This window comes from Condylura cristata, unplaced genomic scaffold (genome assembly GCF_000260355.1).
Source record: "Condylura cristata isolate star-nosed mole 26May11 unplaced genomic scaffold, ConCri1.0 scaffold00013, whole genome shotgun sequence".
NCBI classification, from domain to species: domain Eukaryota; kingdom Metazoa; phylum Chordata; class Mammalia; order Eulipotyphla; family Talpidae; genus Condylura; species Condylura cristata.
The window spans coordinates 32,614,923-32,637,234 of record NW_004567114.1 but is presented as its reverse complement, the minus strand read 5'-3'; the positions used below and the strand labels follow the sequence as shown (position 1 = coordinate 32,637,234).

General features: G+C 36.7%; 3 protein-coding genes across 10 annotated transcripts in view; 2 read left to right on the top strand and 1 right to left on the bottom strand.

Moving 5' to 3' along the window:
* TOMM20L (translocase of outer mitochondrial membrane 20 homolog (yeast)-like) overlaps positions 1 to 7,806 on the top strand; it is an 8,107-nt gene extending 301 nt beyond the window's left edge. The window contains exons 2-5 of the mRNA XM_004681831.1: positions 110 to 153; positions 3,841 to 3,922; positions 6,573 to 6,715; positions 7,631 to 7,806. Coding sequence (XP_004681888.1) covers positions 110 to 153; positions 3,841 to 3,922; positions 6,573 to 6,715; positions 7,631 to 7,684 — 323 coding nt within the window. The 3' untranslated portion in view covers positions 7,685 to 7,806. The remainder of the gene's footprint in view (positions 1 to 109; positions 154 to 3,840; positions 3,923 to 6,572; positions 6,716 to 7,630) is intronic.
* TIMM9 (translocase of inner mitochondrial membrane 9 homolog (yeast)) lies at positions 5,781 to 19,885 on the bottom strand. Of its 2 annotated transcripts, XM_012724703.1 has the most exons (5): positions 19,755 to 19,876; positions 17,420 to 17,505; positions 9,599 to 9,663; positions 9,178 to 9,273; positions 7,750 to 8,268 (listed from the first exon to the last, which is right to left on the bottom strand). In XM_012724703.1, the coding sequence occupies exons 3-5, from the start codon at positions 9,635 to 9,637 to the stop codon at positions 8,134 to 8,136; spliced, it is 270 nt and encodes an 89-aa protein (XP_012580157.1). In that variant the 5' UTR covers positions 9,638 to 9,663; positions 17,420 to 17,505; positions 19,755 to 19,876; the 3' UTR covers positions 7,750 to 8,133. The 2 variants fall into 2 exon arrangements, with proteins under 2 accessions (XP_004681890.1, XP_012580157.1); XM_004681833.2 differs by lacking the exon at positions 17,420 to 17,505 and having other exon boundaries at positions 5,781 to 8,268; positions 19,755 to 19,885.
* A 567-nt stretch (positions 19,886 to 20,452) lies between these two features.
* KIAA0586 (KIAA0586 ortholog) overlaps positions 20,453 to 22,312 on the top strand; it is a 96,845-nt gene continuing 94,985 nt past the window's right edge. For all 7 annotated transcript variants that reach the window (XR_001145417.1, XM_012724664.1, XM_012724666.1 and 4 more), the window contains exons 1-2: positions 20,453 to 20,508; positions 21,003 to 21,295. Coding sequence is in view for 6 of the 7 variants with exons in the window: in XM_012724664.1 (XP_012580118.1) it covers positions 21,040 to 21,295 (256 nt within the window). In the remaining variant the exon portion in view is untranslated. The remainder of the gene's footprint in view (positions 20,509 to 21,002; positions 21,296 to 22,312) is intronic.

Genomic DNA, 22,312 nt, shown 5'->3' with positions numbered 1-22,312 from the left:
GGTCCACCGGCGAGGGTGGCCAGCCGGTGCAGCCGCCGTCGAGGGGCCCCCCGGCACACGCAGGCCTCGGGCGGGGTCCCAACCTGCAAGTGCCGCGTTGTGTTTGCAGAAAGAAGAGCCCAGCGGCAAAAGGCTGAGGGACGGGGCGCCCAGGTGACGTGCCTTAGCGAGGTGGGCTCTCCTGGCTCCACTGGGGGTTGCGGGCTAGACCTGTTAGGCCTTTCGGAGACCTCTCTGCAGCCTGCTTGCCTTCGCCCCGCTTTGGTTCTGCCTAGGTCTACTGTTTATGGCCTTCTTACAAAAGGAGCCCTTTGGGGTTATGAAAAGGTAGCCATAATGGAAGCATTTTCGGCAGGCACAGGCACTTACAGCACTTGGGGAAAAAGGAGCTACTGCCCGTTCTGAAGAGCAACGGACAGTTAGAAACCTGGGCGGGCCACGACTTGGTGGTACACCTGCACCACCCATTTTTGTCCCACCAGCCCTTCTTCTAACCTAGAAGCAGGAGGCGTCTTTATCTCTAAAACAGAGTCGGATTAGTCTCTTAAAAAAAGAAAACAGTTACAGTCATCTTAGTGATTGGCCCAAATTAATTCGTATCAGCTCAGAAAGTTCTTTGGATTTTCCATGAATTTAAGAAGGAAGTAAGTCTTAACCTTCTTTCACTCATTTATTCATTCATCCATTCAGTCGACACCTGTTGGAGAACTATGTGTGAGGAGGCCGCGGTCGCCAGGTTAGCGATTAGAAAGGAGGCTCCACGAGGCAGTGGATGAGGGCAGTAACTAGAAGAGCTCAGAGAAGGTGGGCATTGATTTCCAGGGCCCAAAGTCATGGAGGATGTTTACCTGTTTATTGCTGCTTTAAGCTTAGTGGCTTAAAACAGTATCGGTTTGGCTTTCCCTTGGTGGCGCCGGGGGGTTGGAGCACTGCACTGCGAAGCAAAGCCAAACCATGGTGCTTCAGTGCGAGTTCAATCCCCGGCCTGGCCATGAGGTGACCCACATGGCGCGGCAGACCTCTCCTGTGTCGCCCGCTGCTCTCCTCACCAGTGTGCTTTGTCAATCTGCCTGTTCTGCTCCCACTCTGTCTCTGGGGAATCCGCTCCATGTGCCTGCACCTCTGGCATCTGTACCCCAGTTCTGTATGCATAAAAAAAGTCTTTAAAAACAAACACAAAAATTCAGGATCTGGCTTGCCTCTGCATCTGAATTTGAGCAGGACTGTGTGGGGATAACACCTTTCTGCTCCACTCAGCTGTATTCTGTGTGACTTCAGGGTTGCGTTCTGAACCACCTGAAGGCTCATTCCCTCACATGTTGAGCAGTTGGTGCCATCTGCCCAACTCACTGGGACTGTTGAGGAGAACCCCTATATGTCATCTGCAGGCGTCATGGTTTCCCTGGAAACCACTTTTTAGTGGCAGGCTTCCAAAGGGCAGGAAGTATGTATGGGATGTGTGTGTATGTACACATGCATAGTCACTTGAGAGAGAATATGTAGGAGAACATGCCAAGGGGTGCCACTTTGGTAGCATTGAGGCCTCAATTTCAAGGGGAGAAGAAATAGGCTACTTCTTGATAGGGGAAGCAAGATTCCAGAAGTGTGTTTGGGATTTGGAGCATTGTGGTGGCTGTTTTTGGAATTTGCAGTCCTTCACAGGAGACTTTGTAGGAAGTGCATTGAACTGAACCTGGAAGGATGCGTTAACAATGAATCCTGGTTTCCAGGGAGACGATAATCAGGGCGGAGGGAACTTGCTTATGCATAAAGGGACCTTGCTTATGCATAAAGTGGAAGACCTGCTGGACCTAATCAGTATATCAGTTTGACAAAGGAATCTCATTAGGGACTAGTGGAAGTTAAGTAAGAGTGGAATTAGGGAGGACTTTGAAGACTAGGCTAAGGATTTTAGAATCACTGGGGGAATTACTGAAGATTTTAGAGCAGGAATTTTAAAAAGAAGGAAAGAAAAAAGCTGTATAGTTAGACTGATCAGGCAGAATGTGCTAAGTGAGTTGGAGGAAAGGACACACTACTGGATCAGGACAGATGAGAAGTAATAGGAATGCTGGCTTATAGTGGTACTGGTATTAACTGGTGATGGAAAAGATGAGAGAAATTATCCAGAAAGTATACTTTATGATGACTGATTAAAAGAGAGGCAGGGGTTTCAAGTCAAAGAGAGATTTCTGGGGTTTCAAGGTAGGGTGAATAAAGATACAATCAACACAATTAAGAAGCAGAACAGGGAGTGTCTAAGAAGCTGCACGTGAGAGTCGCATTTCCCTGATCTCTCTGACTGGGACAGCGCCTGTTTCACCTCCATGGCCTTCTATGGATGCCTTATATGTAGACAGGCTTTTTTCCCCCAAAGGACTGTAAATATATAAAGTTCCCAGTTTTTAGCTGGCCTTCAATAATTGGCAATTATTGTTACTACATTCACTTTACCCTAATTCTGCTGTATGTGGTCACTACATACTTTCCCTGCCATTTTACATCTTTCACTTTCTCATCACCTTTCATTCCTTCCACATCTCAAGTGCTGTCTTTTCTAACATATGTGCCCTGTTTCTCCTTCCAGATACAATCTTTCTCTTTGGAACCCAGAGGAGAGCAAGCTTGATATGTGATACTGGTCATAAATGTACTGTCCTTACTTAGCTTGCCTATGACTCTCTGAATAAGGGTAGTAGTGACTTGATCTTCTACTGCCAGCTCTTCGAAGAGTGCCCTGTTCTTGACAGAGCACAATAAATATCTGTTGAATGAAACCTGTAGTTATAACTGATCACCAGCATGTTTACTGATAAAAAGTTACAATGTGATCCATACCCCCAGGCTCATCCCATTTTATTTTAAAGATTTATATATTTATGCATATAGAAATGGGATACAGGCCAAAGGTTCAGGGACAGTGAGAGGATTTACAACAGAGTGGGGAGCAGAACAGGCAGATCCACAAGATATACTGCTGAGGGGAGCACCCGATGAGACAGGGGAGGTCTGCTGCACCATGTGAGTTACTTCCAGGGCCAGTGATCAAACTGGCACTGAAGCAGCTGTGGCTAGTTTTCAGTGCTGTACCTTAACTGGTTTCGTCACCAGGGAGGGCCTGATAGCATTTTAAAAAGAGAATTTAGGGGAGGAAATAAGCAAAATCCCTCTGATTATGAAAGATTGAAGCTTGATAGTAAAATAGATACTTTGGGTTGGGGTTTTTCTACCTTTAAAGATCAATGCTAGGCATGGGACTAATGATGCTCATCTTCATAAACCAGGCTGCAGCAAACCCTGCATCCTCTGAATACCACCAGCTCCATGACAACTCCCCAACATGCCTGTTGACTTCCCCTGGTGAGGGTGTGAATACAGAAACCTTAGTATAGCTTCTTGCCTCTCCCAGTATGTTACCACTGTGTGAACAAGTATCACAACCAGATGACCAAAATGACCTTGTAGACCAGAGAAGCAATTGCAACCAAATCACTAGGTATTGTTAATACCCTAGGCAAGGAAAAAAGAAAAAAACACAATGTAACAAAATTACCTTTATTGTAGTTCATTACAATAGGATTTCTTCTAGGTGTATTTAGTAAGCTGAATAAAATATGGATGATTTATTATAAGTATCTCAACCTAACTTTGGTTATCTACATATTTTTTATCACCTAAAATGGTAACTTTAAATAAATTGGTGTAAATATCATAAAGAAGAACTCCACAATTTGGATTTAGACACTAGGTTCAAGATGGTCTTTTAAGGAAAAAAATTTGGTCGATAACTACATATTTTACATTCTTTACTCACTGTTAACTATTTTGTGAATCTTTTAGTTGCAGGATCCAGCAAAGAATAAAAATTTGCAAGATTTTTTTCTACAAGAGGTACGAATGGGAGAACTTTGGTTATCTAGAGGTAAGAATGTAACTATTTATAAACAGTTATTTTTGATAATTTATGTTCAAGGAACATTTGTTGATAAGTATTTGGAAGTCAGATAATTGCATTTTTTTGAGTAATGGAAAAAATATTATAACCATTCAAAATCATTGCACACTAATCCTTTAAAATTTGAAAATTTTATATTAATTATAAATGATTCAGGTGGTTTCATAAATACACTAAAAATATCTGTAAATCCAAATGACAAAATTAAGCTGAATTAAATGATACTAACAGAACTGATTTTATACAAGGTTATGAAACCCAAGGTTTGACTCTTCATTTGCACAGGCCTCTTTGAAGGAGTCAGGAAGGATCCAGTTTTGCTTTCATGACTATATTCTTCCATTTTTAAATTTACCCCATGCAAGAGCTGGGGTGTAGACCATAGGTGCAGGAGGTGAGAGGATTCACCGGAAACAGAGTAAGGAGTAGAACAGGCCAACTAATAAAGTACACTGCTGAAGGGAGCAACAGACAAGACAGGTCTGCTGCCTCCTGTGGGTCAGCTCCCTGGCCTGGAACTCATGCTACAGTGGCTGCAGTAGCTTGGGAGCACTGAGACTTTATCCCCTATGTCACCAGGGAGGCCCCCAGGGGACCTCAAATTATATAAATTGAGGGCTTTGCAAAAAAGCCCTACATGTGATTAAACCCTACATGTGGCTATCTCCTAGTTATAGAGGTGATTAACCCCTACATGTGGATGTCTCCTAGTTACAGAGGTAGTTAAGACAGATAGCTTTCAGCTTTAACATTTGAAGCAGGATCGTACAAAAATGGAATATTTTAAATTTCTGGTCAAAAGAAAACAGTAACTTAATTATTACATTTTATTTTTAATCCTCTATGTTTCATAGCCATAATAGTTTGGTGAGGTTTACACAAATTTAGAGGTGATTAAGACAAATTTGCAAACTTGGATATGAAACATTTTCCCTCTCAAAGGTGGTACATCATTTCTTTGAAACTCTAAATTGATTAACCAACTCCTTAAGGGTTATATACTTCTATTTCACACTTCCAATTGCAGTTCTTGTCTTGGCTGTTTGTTTTTTAAACTCATGGCCCAAACCCTAACCACTTAAATCAGAATCTCTGGAGCTGAGATGTAGGTATCAGTATCCTTAAAATCTCCCTAAATTACTACAATCTAAGTGCAGCATTAACAAATGCAGCATTCCAATGGAGTAATTTCTCACCAGTTTCTTGTCATCTCAATGTTCTCCATTCTCACCATCACTGATTTAAATTACATTTCTGTCAGGTAGTAGTGCTCTTCACATATCTCGGTTGTTATTTGGTACTAGAGAACCAGCACATCTGATTGGATTTTATGATTACTTGATTTGACTGGCTTACTGGTTAATTGGCCAAACAGTTTATTTATTTTTTTTTGGGGGGGGGGGCGGTCATGTAAGTTCCATTAACTCAGAGCATACATCATTCTCTATTTCTTTAAAAAGCTCAATGCATCTAAGTATTTTTAATTCCCGTGAATTCCATAGATTGTTTTATTAATTTAAAATAAATACCAGGATTTAAGAAATAGCATCTTTAAGTACTACACACTAAAAACCTAGCAATAAAACTTTGAGAATATAAAGTTAGGTACCTATATACAAAACTTTCTTAAAAGCTACAAATTAACAAGGCTTGTTTTGTCTGTGTATTAAGTTAGTTGATGGCCTTCTCATCTTTCTCAGGTTAAGCTTAGTACAGACCTTTGAGAAGCATCTCTTCCTATTTATCATGTCCGTTTCTCTTCATGTGTATTGCAACCAAGAAGTGGAAAATTAGGTCCCATTAGAATTTAATGTAATACTTAACAGAAAGGAAATGTATTTTATTTCTTACATTATTTTAAATATGTCAAAATTTCAACTTTTGTTATTACATAAGAGAAGCAAGCAGCACAATGTAGTTTCGAGGTTCAGAAAACTTAAGTTCTGTTACTAATTCAGGCATTAATTAGCTCTAAAACCTTAAGTCACTTTACTGATATTTACCTTAGTTTCCTAAAACAAGGAAGTAAAACTAAGTGACTCCATGTTCTAAACTGAACAGAAATCCTATAACTGCTACTTATAAATTTTCATTCGTTCAAGTTTCACTTAAAACTTTAAAATTTTTCAAATCAAAATTCATATACCTATTTTCTCACTCTGGATATATAATTTGTTACAATGAATTTTGTTTCAATTCTTTGATAATAGAACCTTAAAAAAAATGCTCCTTTACCCAGAAAATCTGATGTTTCATCTATAGTATTCCATCAATTAAAAAATAAACCTAGTTTACACAATAAACAAGTTTTAAAATGCAGCAAAAAAACCCCTCCTATATGTCATCTCCTGCATATCCAAATTGTAGAATATTTTCAATGCAAATGTACCTTTTAGACAGCAAGAATACACTTACTCTGATTTGGGCCATTTACATGTAGCAAGATTACAGAGAATCTAATTACTGACTGCTTAGCATTTCACCTCACAGTCACACTCTGCTCTTTGAGATTTGTTTAAATGTTTTTGTTTTAATGCTTGGTACTTCCTTGGTAATCTGTGGGATGTATATTTGGAAACAATTTTAATTTTGCTTTGAACCTATTAATCTGTTTTAGGAGAGCATAGAATGGGGGTTGAACATCTCAGCAATGCCCTTTTGGCGTGTGGGCAGCCACGTGAACTTCTGAATGTTTTCAGACACACACTCCCTCCCAAGGTATTTGAGATGCTGTTGCACAAAATTCCCCTTATTTGCCAGGTGAGCACATATTATCTTCCTGAAATAGACTAATAACCATGTTGGGCTTGATTACATAGAGGTCAGAGTAAAGCCTGACAAAATTTCAACTTCAATTATTATTCTTTCATGTACTTTGACTATAATAAATTGCATATTGTTTAATATTAACATTTCAATTTAAAAATATTGTTAATATTGCCTTTTACTCTTAAAGACAACTTTTGACTGTAATGGTAAGAGGCCTTTAAGTTAAATGGTATTGTTAGGTAAACAAGTTCAAAAATTATATGTAATAAGAGAAAGTTATCAAAGCAGAACAATTGTTTTCCAACATTAAAACATAGAAATCATGGGAAACTTAAATATATAGGCAAACTAATGTTCTTTTAAGTAAAATTTAAATTGGTATCAAATGAAATTCATTTGTAAGCCAATTTATTAAAAGGCATTAAATCTACTTACAAAGCTGCTTAATATTTTTATGTCTTAAGTAGAATTTCCTGTACATGCTTGAATTTTAGAATTCATTTAGCTGTAAAGACAATTTTAATTTTGATTCACTTTTCATTACACTGATCATATATCAAGGATAAGAATATACTGTATATGTTGGGTTTGACTTGCAATCATTCCTATTGGGCTGCAAAACACAAACCATCACAGACTTTACTAGCCCAAGCTAATCTTAGATAGCTTATTTCCTGAAGATAAGTAGAAATGTAGTTAGAATTAAGACATAAGAAGGCAGGCAAACCCCAATGGATTATGATGGAACATGATGGGTGTGGTATTGTAGCATATATTTGAAAGGTATGAACCTATGCCCAAATTATAAACAATGTTGTAACCTCAATATAGTAAAACAAAATAGAGGCCAAAAAAAGGATGGTGCATTGAAATGATTAGAAAGTAATTGTTTTATGTATTTACCAGCAATTTGAGGCAGACATGAATGAACAGGAATACTGGGAGGATGATCGTGATTGAAAAACATTTCATCGTATCCACAGTCCACTGAGAATACTATGGTATTAAATATTATAAACAACTGCTCAGTGATATTTCCATTTATTTTACTTTTAGTAATGAAATTTTCTTTTCTATCTCATACATGATTCTGAACACATATTTTGCTTTAAAATTAACAGTCACAATTGAAGAAACAACGGTTTATTTTTCAAATCAAGTGACCAAGCTGCTGAATCTTAAGGCCTCAACAAATGTTGCATATTATTTTCAATGAACAAGACCTTCTATTTTGATTATCCCTGGTAGATAGGAATTTTGTTTCTCCAGTGGTTTCCACGTGCCACAGTCATGACAGATGGTTTAACATGGTGACTACTGCTTTCAGGGGATTCTGTCAGGTGAATCCTCTTTTCCAGTGCAATAGCTGTTGGCAATCTCTCATTCAAAGTCCATTGACTGGGACTTCTCTATCGTGGTTGGCCGAGGAGTCCTGCTTTGGCTGCCAAGGCTTCATTCTGCTGAATATGATATTCCTGAAATCTCATAGATATTCTTTGTGTCATTTTTAAATATTTCTGTAAGCAGTGTTCTGAACAGGTGGTCTAAAATAAACAAGATTTAAGAGGTAAAACAAAAATATTAATTTAAAAAAAAGCAAAAGCTTCCCTATTCTTTGAATATATCTAAAATTAAATGGTATTAATGAGTACCAAGTAACTATGGCTTTCAATGGTTAACACTTTTATTCATTTATAAGAATTAACATAGATACTGAATGCAAACCAGTTTGTAAGCACTAAGAACAATGGTGTTAAATCCCTGCCCGTAGTGATTTTCTGCCAGTTTGTTTCAATACTAACTGAAAATCTACATTCCCACCCTCTTCTTGCAATTTTTTAAAATGGTCCAGTAGAAGTTTGTTCTCTTTTTAATGATTAATTCCTTTTTTAACATTCTTAATTCTCAACCTTTGTACTTATTTAACAAGTATTAATTGCTTAGTTTTGGTATAAGTGTATATCAGCATCTTCCACTTATATATGGGCTCAATGTGACATAAATGTATGTGTATGAATGTGTTTTGATGAGGGCATTAAAAAGTTAAGACTTCTAATAAAATTGGGTTTTTAGAGTTCACTTATGCAGTATGAGCCACCAAACTTAAGTTCCTCCTTTTCAAAATTAACCCAAGCTCTCAGGATCAGATAGAAATACCACATCATCTTTCTCTACTTAGGTCATCTTGTCTGAAAGCTACTTATATAAAAATCTTTGCCAGGGAATAATAACCCAGTAAGCCCCAGGTGTCGTGTGTAAAAGAAGCCTGCATTGTTATGTGACTGTTGTATTAAATTTGGCACCATTAAACTCAGTTCTTGCTGACTCAGTTTCTCTGAGCAATGGAACACAGAAGGTATTCCAAGTTTCTGTAATAACTAGGAACAACTGAAGTGCCATAGGGACCCCATTTATATCATTATGGGATGTTTAGCAGGCAAAACTTTTCATACCTCTTCGGGTTTTACTTCTCTTGTTGTGAAGTCCTTCACACAATCCAAAAAGCAGGTTTCTGTAAGTTTATTGTAGGTTCCAAGAAATTCCCTAAACTACAAATAAATCAGATTATTTAATATTTGATTTTAAAGGATGTTTTAAATCTGTAATTACTAGTATTTTGCATTTAGGCAAAATAATCCAGTAGTAACTGAAATCAAATGTTGTTTTGCTAATTTAAGTGAGCATAATATGGTTTACAAAATACAGACTAATTTCCTTGTTGAATATTTATTCTTTCCTGGATTATCTGGAAAACAATATGCTTCATATCATTTAATACTCATTTCTGGAAATGAGTTATTTTGTGAGGTCAGTGACCAAAAATTAAATCATATTTTTCCCCAAAATACCTTTTCCCTAATTATAACCTCTTACCTGTTTTATCTGATCAGATTCTGGTACCTGTGCAGCCATATTCTTTTGGTATGTTTATTAGTCACCTGATTAAAAAAAACAAACCATCAATTTGTAAACAAGTGTTTTTGGGCATGCTGCAGAATTAGGTAATCAAAACAAGAACAGCTTATGAGCTAGATCTCAAACAAGTCTACCTGAAAATACTGTTCATATTTTATAAGTTTCTATTTCCCAATCTCCCAGGTCATTAATGACAACAAAGAGCCTTTTAGATTTATGGTCAGTTTAGAATTAGTTTTTTTTTTTTAACACTACATATGGGAATCAAAGGCCCTATCTTAAGAGCTGGGGTGTAGGTCAGAGGTGCAGGGGTTGGGGGGGTGGGGAGAAGATTCACCAGAGACAGAGTGGGAAGCAGAACAGACAATTTGACTGAAAAACACTGTTGAGGCAGGGAGCACCAGGGGAGACAGAAGTCTGCTGTGCCATGTAGGTTAACTCCCTGGAGGGGGATTGAACTTGTGCTGTAGTGGCTAGGATTGCTTTTTAGTGCTGAGACTTACTTAACCCCTTGTGACACCTGGGAGGCCCTAAAGTCACTTTTAAAAGCCCTATTCTGAGTAGGGTTTTGAGGGAAAACAGGCGTTCTCTTGTCTTACTTCAAGTACTTCATTATTACACTGGTTTCTAATATAAACTGTCCTGTGCTACTAATGATCCTTTTACTATATGCAAAGGTTCTATTAATTGTTAACAAATATTATCCACTTATACAGCAACAAGCCTCATAAAAGGCATTCAGGGTTGTAAAGACTCTAAAAGGAAGTCAAAAGCCTTTCTGAATTACTGGGATTGTTACGTATCCTAAATGGAGGCCAGGCTCCAGTTAAACCAGGTATATAAATATATATCGTAATTCTATACTGGCTGGTTCTAAAATAGATGGATATCATATAAAAGATTTGTGTTTAATAAAGCTGTTCAAATAGAAATTAAACAGTATGTAAAAAAAATAAGCAATATTAATCAGGTATACTGTAGACTAGCAATTTCTATCCACTTTAGTTGAGCATATTGATAACCAAAGCAAAGGTAAACTGGATATCATTATTAGTTCATCAATTGTTATTTAACATGACTCTGAAAAGAATGAAGTTTTAAGAAGCTTACATAGAGGTGAAATTTAATAGGAAATTTAAGTTTAAGGCAAAGCGTATTGTACCCCATCACAGATTAGCAAATATAATAGCACTTAGCATTCTCCACCATGTATACACCTTCTTTCATATTCATTCTTCCCTCCTCTTTTTCCCTTATTCTATAATTTCATGAATATTACTGACATTAAAATTTTTTTTTCCACATGTAAGGAAAAGCATCAGTTCTCTCCTGTTTGCTATGCAAGTATGGCTAAAGATATAGCCCATAGTTTCTTCAAAGTAATGAGTAACAAAAAGTATAATTAACTGTCTATATTTTAGCAAACCCTTGGTTTAGTAGTAGAAGGATATAAGCTATCTTTTGTACAAACAAAAATGAACTAAAAAATACATCTGCTACAATGCAGTACAGGTTTTAAGTTAATCTGAAGTTCAGTGTTTCAAAACACCTGAAAAGTCAGCAAGCATGCTTTTTATTCCTATTTTATTTACAGCTTTTAAACACAAAACAAGCTGAAAAAACCCAAGAAATTAACTAAAAGGTGCATTTTTTCAGACACTGGCATCACTATTATCATTTATAAACTCAGGTAAGATACTATTGTACTTTCCCCTTGGTTCATTTTAGACATTAACCACTGACTCCACTCCCTCAACTACTGAACTGCTAAAAACCCAATCCTAATTATTACAGTATCTTCTAATATTAACTCCACAATTTTAACTTAGGATCTATTCTAATTAACTGTTAAATATTCCTGCAATAAACATTTATTGAATGTGCCAAGGGCAGCGCTAGTTATGACACCAACCAAACTTCTAAGACAAGAGGCATTTTTGTACGACTAATAAAATACCACTTACCACTAGAGGAAACAGCATTCTACAATGTATCATACAGACTTTTTAGGATTTATGCTTTTAAGAAGATGGAGTAGATGTGTTTTTCCCTCCCTGGTCCCCTCACAAAGTACAACCTTGGATATTAAATAAAAGCAAATAATACATATTTATAAATATATACATAAGCAACACATAAAAAATAAATTTAAGACTGTGAAAGGTGGGGAGAAGCAAGCATAGAGGCTAAGGCTTGAAATGACAAGAAATGACAGAGTGGTGAATTCTCTTTTTTATGTCTCATTATTACAAATATAGAGCTGAAGAAACTAGCAATCTGCAAATGCCATGTAAGATAATCAAAAAATGACAACCCCCCCCCCCCCCAATTCTCAAGCCTGTCCTCTCTAGCCTAAAGGCCAGAAAAAGTATGTAAGACAAAAACTTCAGAAAACTTGAGATAATAGAAAAGACTATGGCCCTTATCCCTACCCACAACAGCGTGAGCCAGGCTGTAGGCTATAAGGAGGCACTCTGACTCCCAGACCAAAGTGTTATCAGATAAGATTGATTAAGGAGCAGGAAGTTTTTGCTGGGTATTAATGAGTTCTCTGCACTGCCCCCCCAACCAACCCCCATCGAAGTATCAGTGGAAGCAATATAGGGGACCTTTAACTTCCACCTAAGTTGGCAATTATGAGCTTACCCTTCCTTCCCTTCTGGGGGTAGTAATTAAAAAAGAAAAGGTTTAGTAGAGGTTCAGGACTTACATTATGCCTCATGGTAATTAATTAGGTCACATCCTCTGATGGTGTCAGTGGCTGTAATGGCGAGGACTCTAGTTGTCTCAGCGAGGGAGATAACCAGTGAAGCCTAGAGGAGACCCGAATTCCTCTCCTCTATCTACTCCTTTTTTCTGTACTTGTTTGAGTGAGGAATCTGGACTTCTACCTCTATCTGGCAGTAATGAATTGGCACACCACCTATTTCCTGGAGTAGTGTCAATGGAATCAGCTAGAAGAGTAAATTTAAATAAGATCTAGCATTTCATAATACAAAATTCTTTCCATTTAGTTTATTTAGGATTTTGTGTTGTTCAGTTACAATTTAATTTAGTTCCTCTAGAATTTCTTTTTCCTGAAACATTTTCTCACTCGTTTCAAGCATTTTCATAATTGAAACATTTTCTGTAATGGTTGTTTTAAAATCTTTGTGAGGTAATTCTAACATCTGTCATCTCAATATTTGACATTTATTGCCTTTTACCATTTAGTTTAATATCTTATTATGATGAGTGTGGAAGGAATCAGCAGTAGATTTGAGAGAACTGAAGAAGGAATTAGTGAACTGGAAGATAAAAGAATGATCTAATGAGAATAACTGAGAAAAAGAGAATGAAGACTGTACCAGGACCTGTAGAACTGTTAACAAAAAATCTAACATTTCTGTTTTGGAAGGAGAGATGAGGGAAGGGCTATAAAAGCACTAAAAGAAACAATGGCTGAAAACTTCCCAAGTTCAGCAAAAGATGTAAGAAACTGAGTCAATTCCAAGGAACACCAACACAAATTCCTGTTTTAGATGTTTTTAAATGAAACATCTAAAAAGCTAATGGCTAAAAATTTGGAAAGCAGCAAGGAAAAATGACATCTTACAGGGGAAAAACAATTAGGATGACAGCATATTTCTCATTAGTTAAACCCAGCCACCTGTATCTAACAAAAATATACTTCAGAAATGAAGGAGAAATCAAGACACTTTCAAAAAAAAAAAAAAAAACTCAAGGTGTGTCTGACCAGTAAAACTACCCTAAAAAAAAGAGTAAAAGTTCTAAACAGAAAGGAGTCTTGTACATAAATACAGAGGAAAGATAAAGTAATAAAGTGAATAATGTGATTCTGAACTAAGTTATAAATGGGCAAGATAAAGGATGGTAAGGTTTCTATAATTCACTGAAATTGGTAGTATGCTGACATCACCAGACTGTGGTAAGTTATGTTTATGTCATGTAATACACAGAAGAATCACTAAAAAAGATACATAAGGAGATATACTAAAAAAAAAAAAAAACCTAGATAAAATGGAATTCTAAAAATATTCAAATAATTCACAAGAATGCAATAAAATAACAAAACCAGAAGGAAAAGAAAACAGTAAATATAACCCACTGATAAACAATTATATTAAATATATATGATCTAATTAACCAAAAGATGGAAAGTAGCCTAGTGATTAAAAAACATGACAAAGTCTATCTCTTTCTCTCTCTACTGTTTATAAGACCACTTATAACAATATAAGCAAGCTAAAAAAAAGGATGCAGAAAGATATGCAAACATTAATCTATAGAAAATAGTGACTATATTAATATTTGACATAGTAGTCTTCAAAGCAAAAGGAATTACCAGAAAGGGGCACTAAAGATCAAACCACCAATAAGACATTGTAACCCTAAATGTTTAAGTACCAAAGAAGAGAACTGCAAAGTATATACATTGAAAACTGAGACCTGAAAGGAAAAAAGATAAATCCATAATCATAGTTGACAGTTCTAACATCCCTCTCTCAACAACTGATAATACAACTAGAAAATTAATGAGGATATTAAAAAACAACAGGAAAACATTATGTTTACAGACAGTGTAATCTACCACTACAGAATACACAATTTTATCAAGTACTTTGGAACACACACCAATATAAACCATATTCTGGGTCACAAACTTGCCTCAACAAATATAAAAGAATTGATATTAAGTGTCCTCCAACTACAATGGAATTGAACTAGAATCCAGCAATAGAGAGATCAGAAAAATTGCTAAAACATTTGGAAAATAATAATACATTTCTAAATAATCCTTGAACCAAAGAGGAAGTCTTAGGGGGAATTACTAAAGTGAATGAAATGGAAAATACAATAGCAAATGGTCTGGGGACACAGCTAAACTGGTGCTAAGAGGAAAATTTACAGCAATAAATGCAGCATGCAGAAAGAACTTTAATAAAGGGCTGAAATCAATGAAAACAAAAACTAAAAATCAATAGACACAAATTAATGAAACTAAGAATTGTTCTTTGAAAGGATCTTAAGAGACAAACCTCTGCAAGGCCACAGGATTGAAACAGGATAATTAACAAACTCTCAAGTTCAGAAGGATAACAGAGCTACAAATTTATGTATATAAGTCCAATAATTTTTTCATGATTTAAAAAATATTAACCAGCTATCAAAACCAAAGACAGTATATTAAAAAAGCAAAAACATGGGCCTCCCTGGTAGCTACAAGTTAAGTTTAAGCACTACCACTGAGAATGCCCACCACCATGGCCTGAGTTCAATCTCTGGCCACAAGCTGACCCACATATAGCTCAGCACACCTCTCCTGTTTCGCTCGCTGTTCCCCTTAGCAGTGTATTTCAGTAAACCTGCCTGTTCTGCTCCATATTCTGTCTTTGGTGAATCCTCTCATGCCCTGTTCTGATCTACACTCCAGCTCTTCTATGCATAAATAAAAAAAAAAAAAAAAGGGAAAAATCTTTGGGGGGGGGAATAAAGCAGTATAGATCTTAACATCAAAAGCAAACTACAAACTGTCAAAGAATAACTAGTAAATATAAAGACATTTGAGTACTCATCACAAAAGTACAGACCAATTAGAAAATGGTCAAGAAACATGAAAAGGTATTTCACCAAAGAGGATATACAGATAGCAAATAGCCACATAAAAAGATGTATAGAATTAGGGAAATGCAAAATGAAGCCACAATGATAAAATATTTACACACCTATCAGAATGGCTGAATTAAATGTAAATTGTATAAACACTGGTAGTTTGGTAATAATTTAATATAATCCAGCAATTAAAATTCTTGGACATTCATCATAGAGAAATGAAAACATGCTCACATAAAAATCTGTACATGAGTATTTCCAGAAACTTTATTAAGAGTACAAAACTAGAAACTTGGATGTTGTTCTATGAATAACCAATTAAACAAATTGGCCCACCATGGAATACTACTTAGCGTTAAAAGGAATGAATTATTGAAATGTACAATCACTTGGCCAAATCTCTAGAATATTATGCTGAGTGAAAAATAGCCAAGCCCAAAAGGTTACATACTATGTAATTCCATTTATATAACATTCTTCAAATGTTCTCATTATTAATGAATGGCAGGAGTTAGAAGGTCTGGAAAAAGAGGTTAAAGTTAGGTGTTGCTAGATCTAATTTGACAACATGACTTTTGTAATGGAAGAGTTCTGAATCTTAACTATCAATATCAATATCCTGGTTTTGATACTGTACTATTCTTTTGTAAGATGTTACCATTGTTGAAAATTGGGTAAAGAGCTCAGGGAGTCCTGTAATTTTTCTTATATGTGAATCAATTGTAACCTCAAAATAAAAAAAGGAAAAAAATGAAGTTGTCTAGTTTTGTAATTCTTGCCAAAAGTAACTCAACATGGTAAATGTTGAGTGTATTATAACTAGATTTCTTTTGGTTTCCCGTTCAGAAAAAGCCTGGAAAGATCAAAGAACTGGAAAGATCAAAGAATTGGTAAGTTAGCTTTTGTGGAAATAGATATTAACTTAAAAAAAAAAGTACTAAAACATGCATAAGGAATGTGGTTTACCAACAGTCTTCTCAATATAAGCACAAAAGGTCATCTGTAAGACTAGCCTCTTGAATTGTTGAACTGTGCAGCATTCTCTAGCACATGGAGCAAACCGAATTTTGTGCCACTAGCACCAAGAAAGATCATAGATGTCACTTCCTTGTAACACATTAGAAATTGATGTGTTTGCTGACTGTAATGCTAAAATCTAGTTCTTTTTCCTATTTCCAACCTTAAATTTCTACAGGTTAAAATTCACATGACATTATATTATTAATTTAAAAAAAATTCACATGACTTTTTCAACAAGAGGTTAGAGAGGCAGAAAGTTTTAAATTTTATATGTTCTATAAGTTTCAGAGGCTGGTAACAACACTACCCCACTTCCTTTTTGGGGAACTGAGTGACAAATGATGGTAAGTGGGAAGCCTGACAAGACACAAATGACGAGTGTTGGCATACATTTTCTTTAAAATTATCATCTTGGTATTGTTTTTAACATACAACTCCTAACACAGGTATATATCTCCATATTTAAATGAAGTTGATGTTCATCATTATGAATTATATAATCTATTACTGAGAAATAGGGTAAGTAAAAGGGAAATAGTTCTAGTATAGACCACTATGTTAACATTGTAACTACCTTTTCTCCAGAATAATTCAATTATATTTTTCAAATATCTTCTAAGACCTACAATAGCAATTTCTTAAACCTGCCTAAATCTCTACAGCACTTCTCAGTAATCAAATACCAAGATCATAGTATAATTTTATGTAACTGCCTCTGGAAAATATTGGAGATGATTGAGTCAATAAATGGTTTTCTAGTACTGGCTAGTTGAGGTTCTTTTAAGGCTCAGCATTTTATTTTGCAGTTATTTCATCATAGGTTATACTGACTCAAAAGTAACATCCAACAAACTATGTAAGAGAAAACTAGATGAGAAAAGGTAGCAGCAACGGTTGTCCTTTTACATGGTACTAATTTCCACATATTACAGCAGATGTTTATTATTGTAAAGGCAACTATACAATGAAAAATTGCCTTCTAGTTATATCCCTAAAAGCTGAAAAGGTAGGGGAGGGATAAAAGAATTCTATAACCCCTGGTTTAGGTCTTGCAAATTATAGGAATACTTAGTTATTTCTGTGCCAAACAAAATATCACATAAAACCAGGGAATGTGAGTAAAGGGAGATCTTATCAAGCTCAAACCTTTTCTGATGCATGAGTTTCTTTTCTGTTCTGGAAAAGTAGTCCAACCTTTGCTTGAATGTCTCCAGTAAGGCCTGATTTCTTATCTGAAAAATGAGGGGATTATAATGACTGCTCTGGACCCTTCAAGTTCTAATAGTCTATTTAAGGAAATCTAAGCTTTTTTGGCTAAACCACTAGTTTGAATAGACTCTGCCTTTTAAATATGTTAAATTTAGTTGTAATCTATTGTGAAGTTACAATTCTTAAGCATATGTTATATGAATCTCATCCCATGTATTTAGTCAGTTGAATATCACGATGACAACCAATTACCAGAAATTTATGAATATTAAAAAACAATCATAAGTGACAGGGAGATGGCCTCCATTTCTTTTTTAAAATTATGTTAATTTTTATCAGTACTGGCACCCAATTTCTAATTCAGTTCCAACTTGACCATCATCACATTGCTCCTGGTTCCTGCATAATTAGTACAGGTAATTGGTACTCTTGTGATTTGGGTAAGGATTATAATAGATGATAAGTCACTAGGTAACAGGTTGTTGGGGAAGATGGTATATTCAGGGCCTCAATGGTTATTTATCAAAAAAGAAAAACTGTCCTTTTATATTGGAAAGATCTTAGTCACCATCTGAGCCAAATGATTAAACCTAGCATCACAAATACAATAAAAACATAGTATCACCCATGTGGATTTCTTGCCAAATTTGTTTGATCTGATTCTAATCAAGGAATAATTAGAAAAATTCACACTGTGGGATAATTTGTAAGATGACTGATTAGTTCTTTGGAAGTGCGAAAGTCAAAGTGGTGGAGGGATATTCTGATTAAAAGTCTCAAGAAGTGTGACAACTAAACACAATGTGAAATTTGAATCTTGGATTGAAAAAAAATTTTTGAATTTTTTTTTGATAATTGGAGAAATCTGAATGTTATCTTGGTAGATGTGATAGTCTTACTAGGCCATGAAATAAGTTTTTTTTCAAGGAGAAACATAATGAAGCAATTAGGATAAAAGGTCATGATGCCAGCTAGTTACTTGCAAATAGCTGAGCAAAAAAATATAAAAAAGTTAATATGTATATGGATATGAAAGTGGGAAACAGAAAGCAAATAAGTAAAAATGTTACCAACAAAGAAATGAAACAAAGAAAGAAAAAAAAAAAACCTGTGAGCCATGATTTTTGCTTATGAGCTGGGTCTTTTACTGGGTAAGTCAGATGTCCAAATTGATTGAACTTGTTTGATATACTTTGAAAAGACTTTATCACATGTTCCTTACTTTAGATTATTTGTGGAAGGGTTAGGAAGTTATGGCTGACTGACAGCCCTAACTCATTATTAATCAGAGCAAATATATACCTTTAAAAGATTACTGCAAACTGCTTTCAGTTGTAAAGGATGACTTGCCAGTTTAGAGATAAACTTATGAGCACTGACTAGATGGAAGCAAGCCCATTCAGTTTTATCACCAGCACTGATATTAACAGGGTTAAAAAGATCCCCAAATCAATGGCTTTATTTAAGTATTATTGTGTGCTACACTAATACTTTAGAGACTACAGGGGAAAGGTCACTTTTTCTTTGACAACTCAGAAGACAAGGGAGTCAAATATGTCTTAATTCTCTGACAATGTCATTCTTTTAACTCACCTACATTATGAAACAAATTGTGACAGTTATTACCTAAGAGTCTAATGAAGAGGGTAATGGAACTGAAATAAAAATGATCACAGAAACTCATAATAAAAGTGCAAAGAATTAAAATGGTCTCCAAAGCTGAGTCTTCACATTCCCATTTTAATTCCACATTACTTCTATGAAAGTGGATGGCTGAGTTGTAAAAACGAAATGTTTTTTTGCTTTTACATCAGTTTACGTTTTTCTTTACGTTGATTAATCTAAGCCCCTAGTAAACGTAAAAAGAAACGTGTAAGTACTACATCCTTCAATAGTATGCAAACCAGTAAGGGTTTTAGGTTCTGGTATTCAGTCGAGAGAGGGTTATTCAAAGGAGGGTCTCCTGCCAGTCTGCTCAAGGTCATGCAGTGGAGGATTTAAGGTCTAACTGTCTCACTCTCAGAAAACAAGACCCCGACTCACCAAACCCGGGATGAGGGTGGCTCAGAGCTCAAACTCCTCCGCCCTAGTCACGCGTTCCCTGGCAGGTCGTAAACCCGTTTAGGGGCCGCGCAGCCGGGCTCCATCCAGACCCCCACAGCCCCAAACACGCGGCGGCCTCCTTGAGAGACAGAGCCACCTTTCCGGAGAGTAGCCTGCCGCCCACCGCCCGGGAACCCGGGGTTCTGAGGGAGAAAAAAAGAGACCATACTTAAGCACCGGCTCTCGCATCCGACACCAGCAGGAGGCTGGGGGGCGGCTAGGCTGCCAGTCGAGTCTGGGGGCGGAGGGTTGGGGTCAGGGCGGGCGCCGCAGCCGCTGGATGGAAGAGAACACGTGGGAACGGCGATCTCAAATAGCCAGCAGCTCCTCGACGCCGATTCGTTATAGCGTGGTGACTTCTAGGAGAAGAGCACTTCTCCTCACCAAATTCTAAAATCTCCTGCTAATTAATTATGGGATCGTCTGCTTAAACAATGTTCTCTATTTCTGAAATTTTCTCTCGTATCAGCCGGAATCTGCGAAAGGTTTCGTAACACTAATTTACCTATTCCACTCCCTAACGGTCTCCAGGAGCCACATTGAAAACAGTCCCTAATACACACAAGGGGTTACTTTGGAGTCAGGTCGGGAGCCCCACTGGTCTTCGATGGCTCTTTCGGGATTTAGTCAATTTTCATGTTTTGTCGGCCATGTACTCTTTAAAAAAAAATTTATAGCTGTTACGAACAGTTTGTGTTGGGAGTTGGTTTCCTTCCGGAGAGAAATGGAAGAGGACCAGAGAGCATTTAGCTTTTTGGTTGGATGTTTTGGATGAATTTCTCCGCGCGCATGCGTGTTGTTTCTCAGGGCGGGGGCGGGGTGGGCTTAAAAGGAAGTGGGTGTCCACCCGCGGGCAACTGAAGCTGTTGTCAAGTTAAACCTGTGGTCCAGCGGTTGCCGAGCGTTCGGGAGGTGGCGGAGAGGTGAACCTGGGATTTGGATGGTTGCGTGTGGAGCGGTGTGTGAACCACTGTGCCCTAAGAAAGCTATTAAGCTTGTTATGGGGTGCTTAAAAAAAAAATTAGCGTTCCGGTTTTACCTGCATAAACTCCCTCTTCTCAACAAATCGTTCCCACATCCGTTTGATTTTGTGCAGCCAGCCTTTGGTTGCGGAGTACCTGTGGTGTGGTTTATTACTGCTTTGCGGCGTTTCTCTTATCATCCTTGTTTTCAGCTTCATTGGCAAGTTGCATTAATAGAGTGAGTGGGGTCAATCGGTAAATATGTTTTAGACGTCTCTAGTTTTAGATTAAAGAGTTAATACCACGTTGAAACCCCAAACTTTGTGGTTAACTTTAGACATTGTTTTTACTTAAAAATAGGTGAGTGCGAGTTTCAGAATTACTTGAAATTCACATTTTCTTTATCATACTTCTTCGCTTCTCCCCTTCTCCGCACCTCTCCTCACCCCCACAAGTTTTCAAAGTGGTGAAAATGATGTTCTGAAGTCTTTTATGGACCCAGAAGAAAGTTCTTTTCAGGACAGTGGGACCAATTTTGTTACCAGTAATATGAAAAACTCTGATTTTAGCCCGGAAAAGAAAAAGAGGGTTAAAATACCAGCGAGGAGACTTCGTGAGGTAGTTTCTCAAAATCAGGGAGATAATTTGGCTTTGCTGAAAGACGAGTCGTCCCGTGTTCCTCCAGCGTTGTCTGCAAATAAACGTCTTACTGTTAGAACGGGGACTAACGCCAATGGAACATTACGTGGTATGTACTTACAAATAATTTTTCAATCAGTTTCATTTCTGTAAATCATTATTTTCTTTTGTGTTTCAAATTTTAGTGGCCTTCCATTGTTTATGTTCCAAACATAAGAATTGTCTAATTTGTACAGGAATTTGAAAACTGGCTCCTTTCTCTGGAAAAATGACCAGGGATGGACAGTATGTATAGAATAATAGCAAATATGTGGAATGAGTGAAACATTTACATTTGTTTTGTTTTGTTCATATGTGCGATAAACAGTTAATTTATGCGCTAATTTTCCCCCACTGGTAGGACTTTTTTTAAAAAATAATACAATGATTTATTTTTACATCATTTTGTGCCTTTTTCCATCTCACTTGTAATCCCCGTGGGCTTCCCATCACCATATCACCCGCGTGCCATCACCATAGCCCCGTGCACTTCTCTCCCCTCACTGTTTTTTATTCCATCCTCCTTTCTACTCCCATAAAATGTATCTGGTATATAGTTGTTCATTATTATTAGTTTCTCCCCTGGTCCTTTATACTTTATACTATGAGAGAAACCATCCGGCATTTTCCCTTTTCTTTCTGGCTTATTTCTCTAAGCATGATCTTGTCCAGCTCCATCTATGTTGCTGCAAAAGGCATGTGTTTATTTATTTATTTTTGGTTGCTGAGTTATATTCCATTGTGTATATGTACCACATCTTTTTAATCCAGTCATCTACTTTTGAGCATTTGGGTTGTTTCCATGTCTTTCCAATTGTAAATAAGGCAACAATAAATACAGGGGTGCAGGTATCTTTTTGAATCAGTATTTTTGTGTCTTTTGGGTAAATACCTAGGAGTGGGATTGCTGGGTCATATGGAGGCTCCATTTTTAGCAGTTTGAGAAACCTCCAAACAGTTTTCCATAATGGTTGTACTAGTTTGCATTCCCACCAGCAGTGCAGGAGAGTTCCTTTTCTCCATATTCTCACCAACATTTATTGTTGCTAGTTGTTTTAAGATGAGCCATGCTCACTGGTATGAGGTG

Coding starts and splice junctions, on each gene's coding strand:
- TIMM9 (XM_004681833.2), bottom strand. CDS start 9,637: ATGGCTGCACAGGTACCAGAATCTGATCAGATAAAACAG. Junction 9,274..9,598: donor AATCTGATCAGATAAAACAG/GTAAGAGGTTAT, acceptor ATTTATTTGTAG/TTTAGGGAATTTCTTGGAAC. Junction 8,269..9,177: donor GAGAAGTAAAACCCGAAGAG/GTATGAAAAGTT, acceptor TGTTTATTTTAG/ACCACCTGTTCAGAACACTG.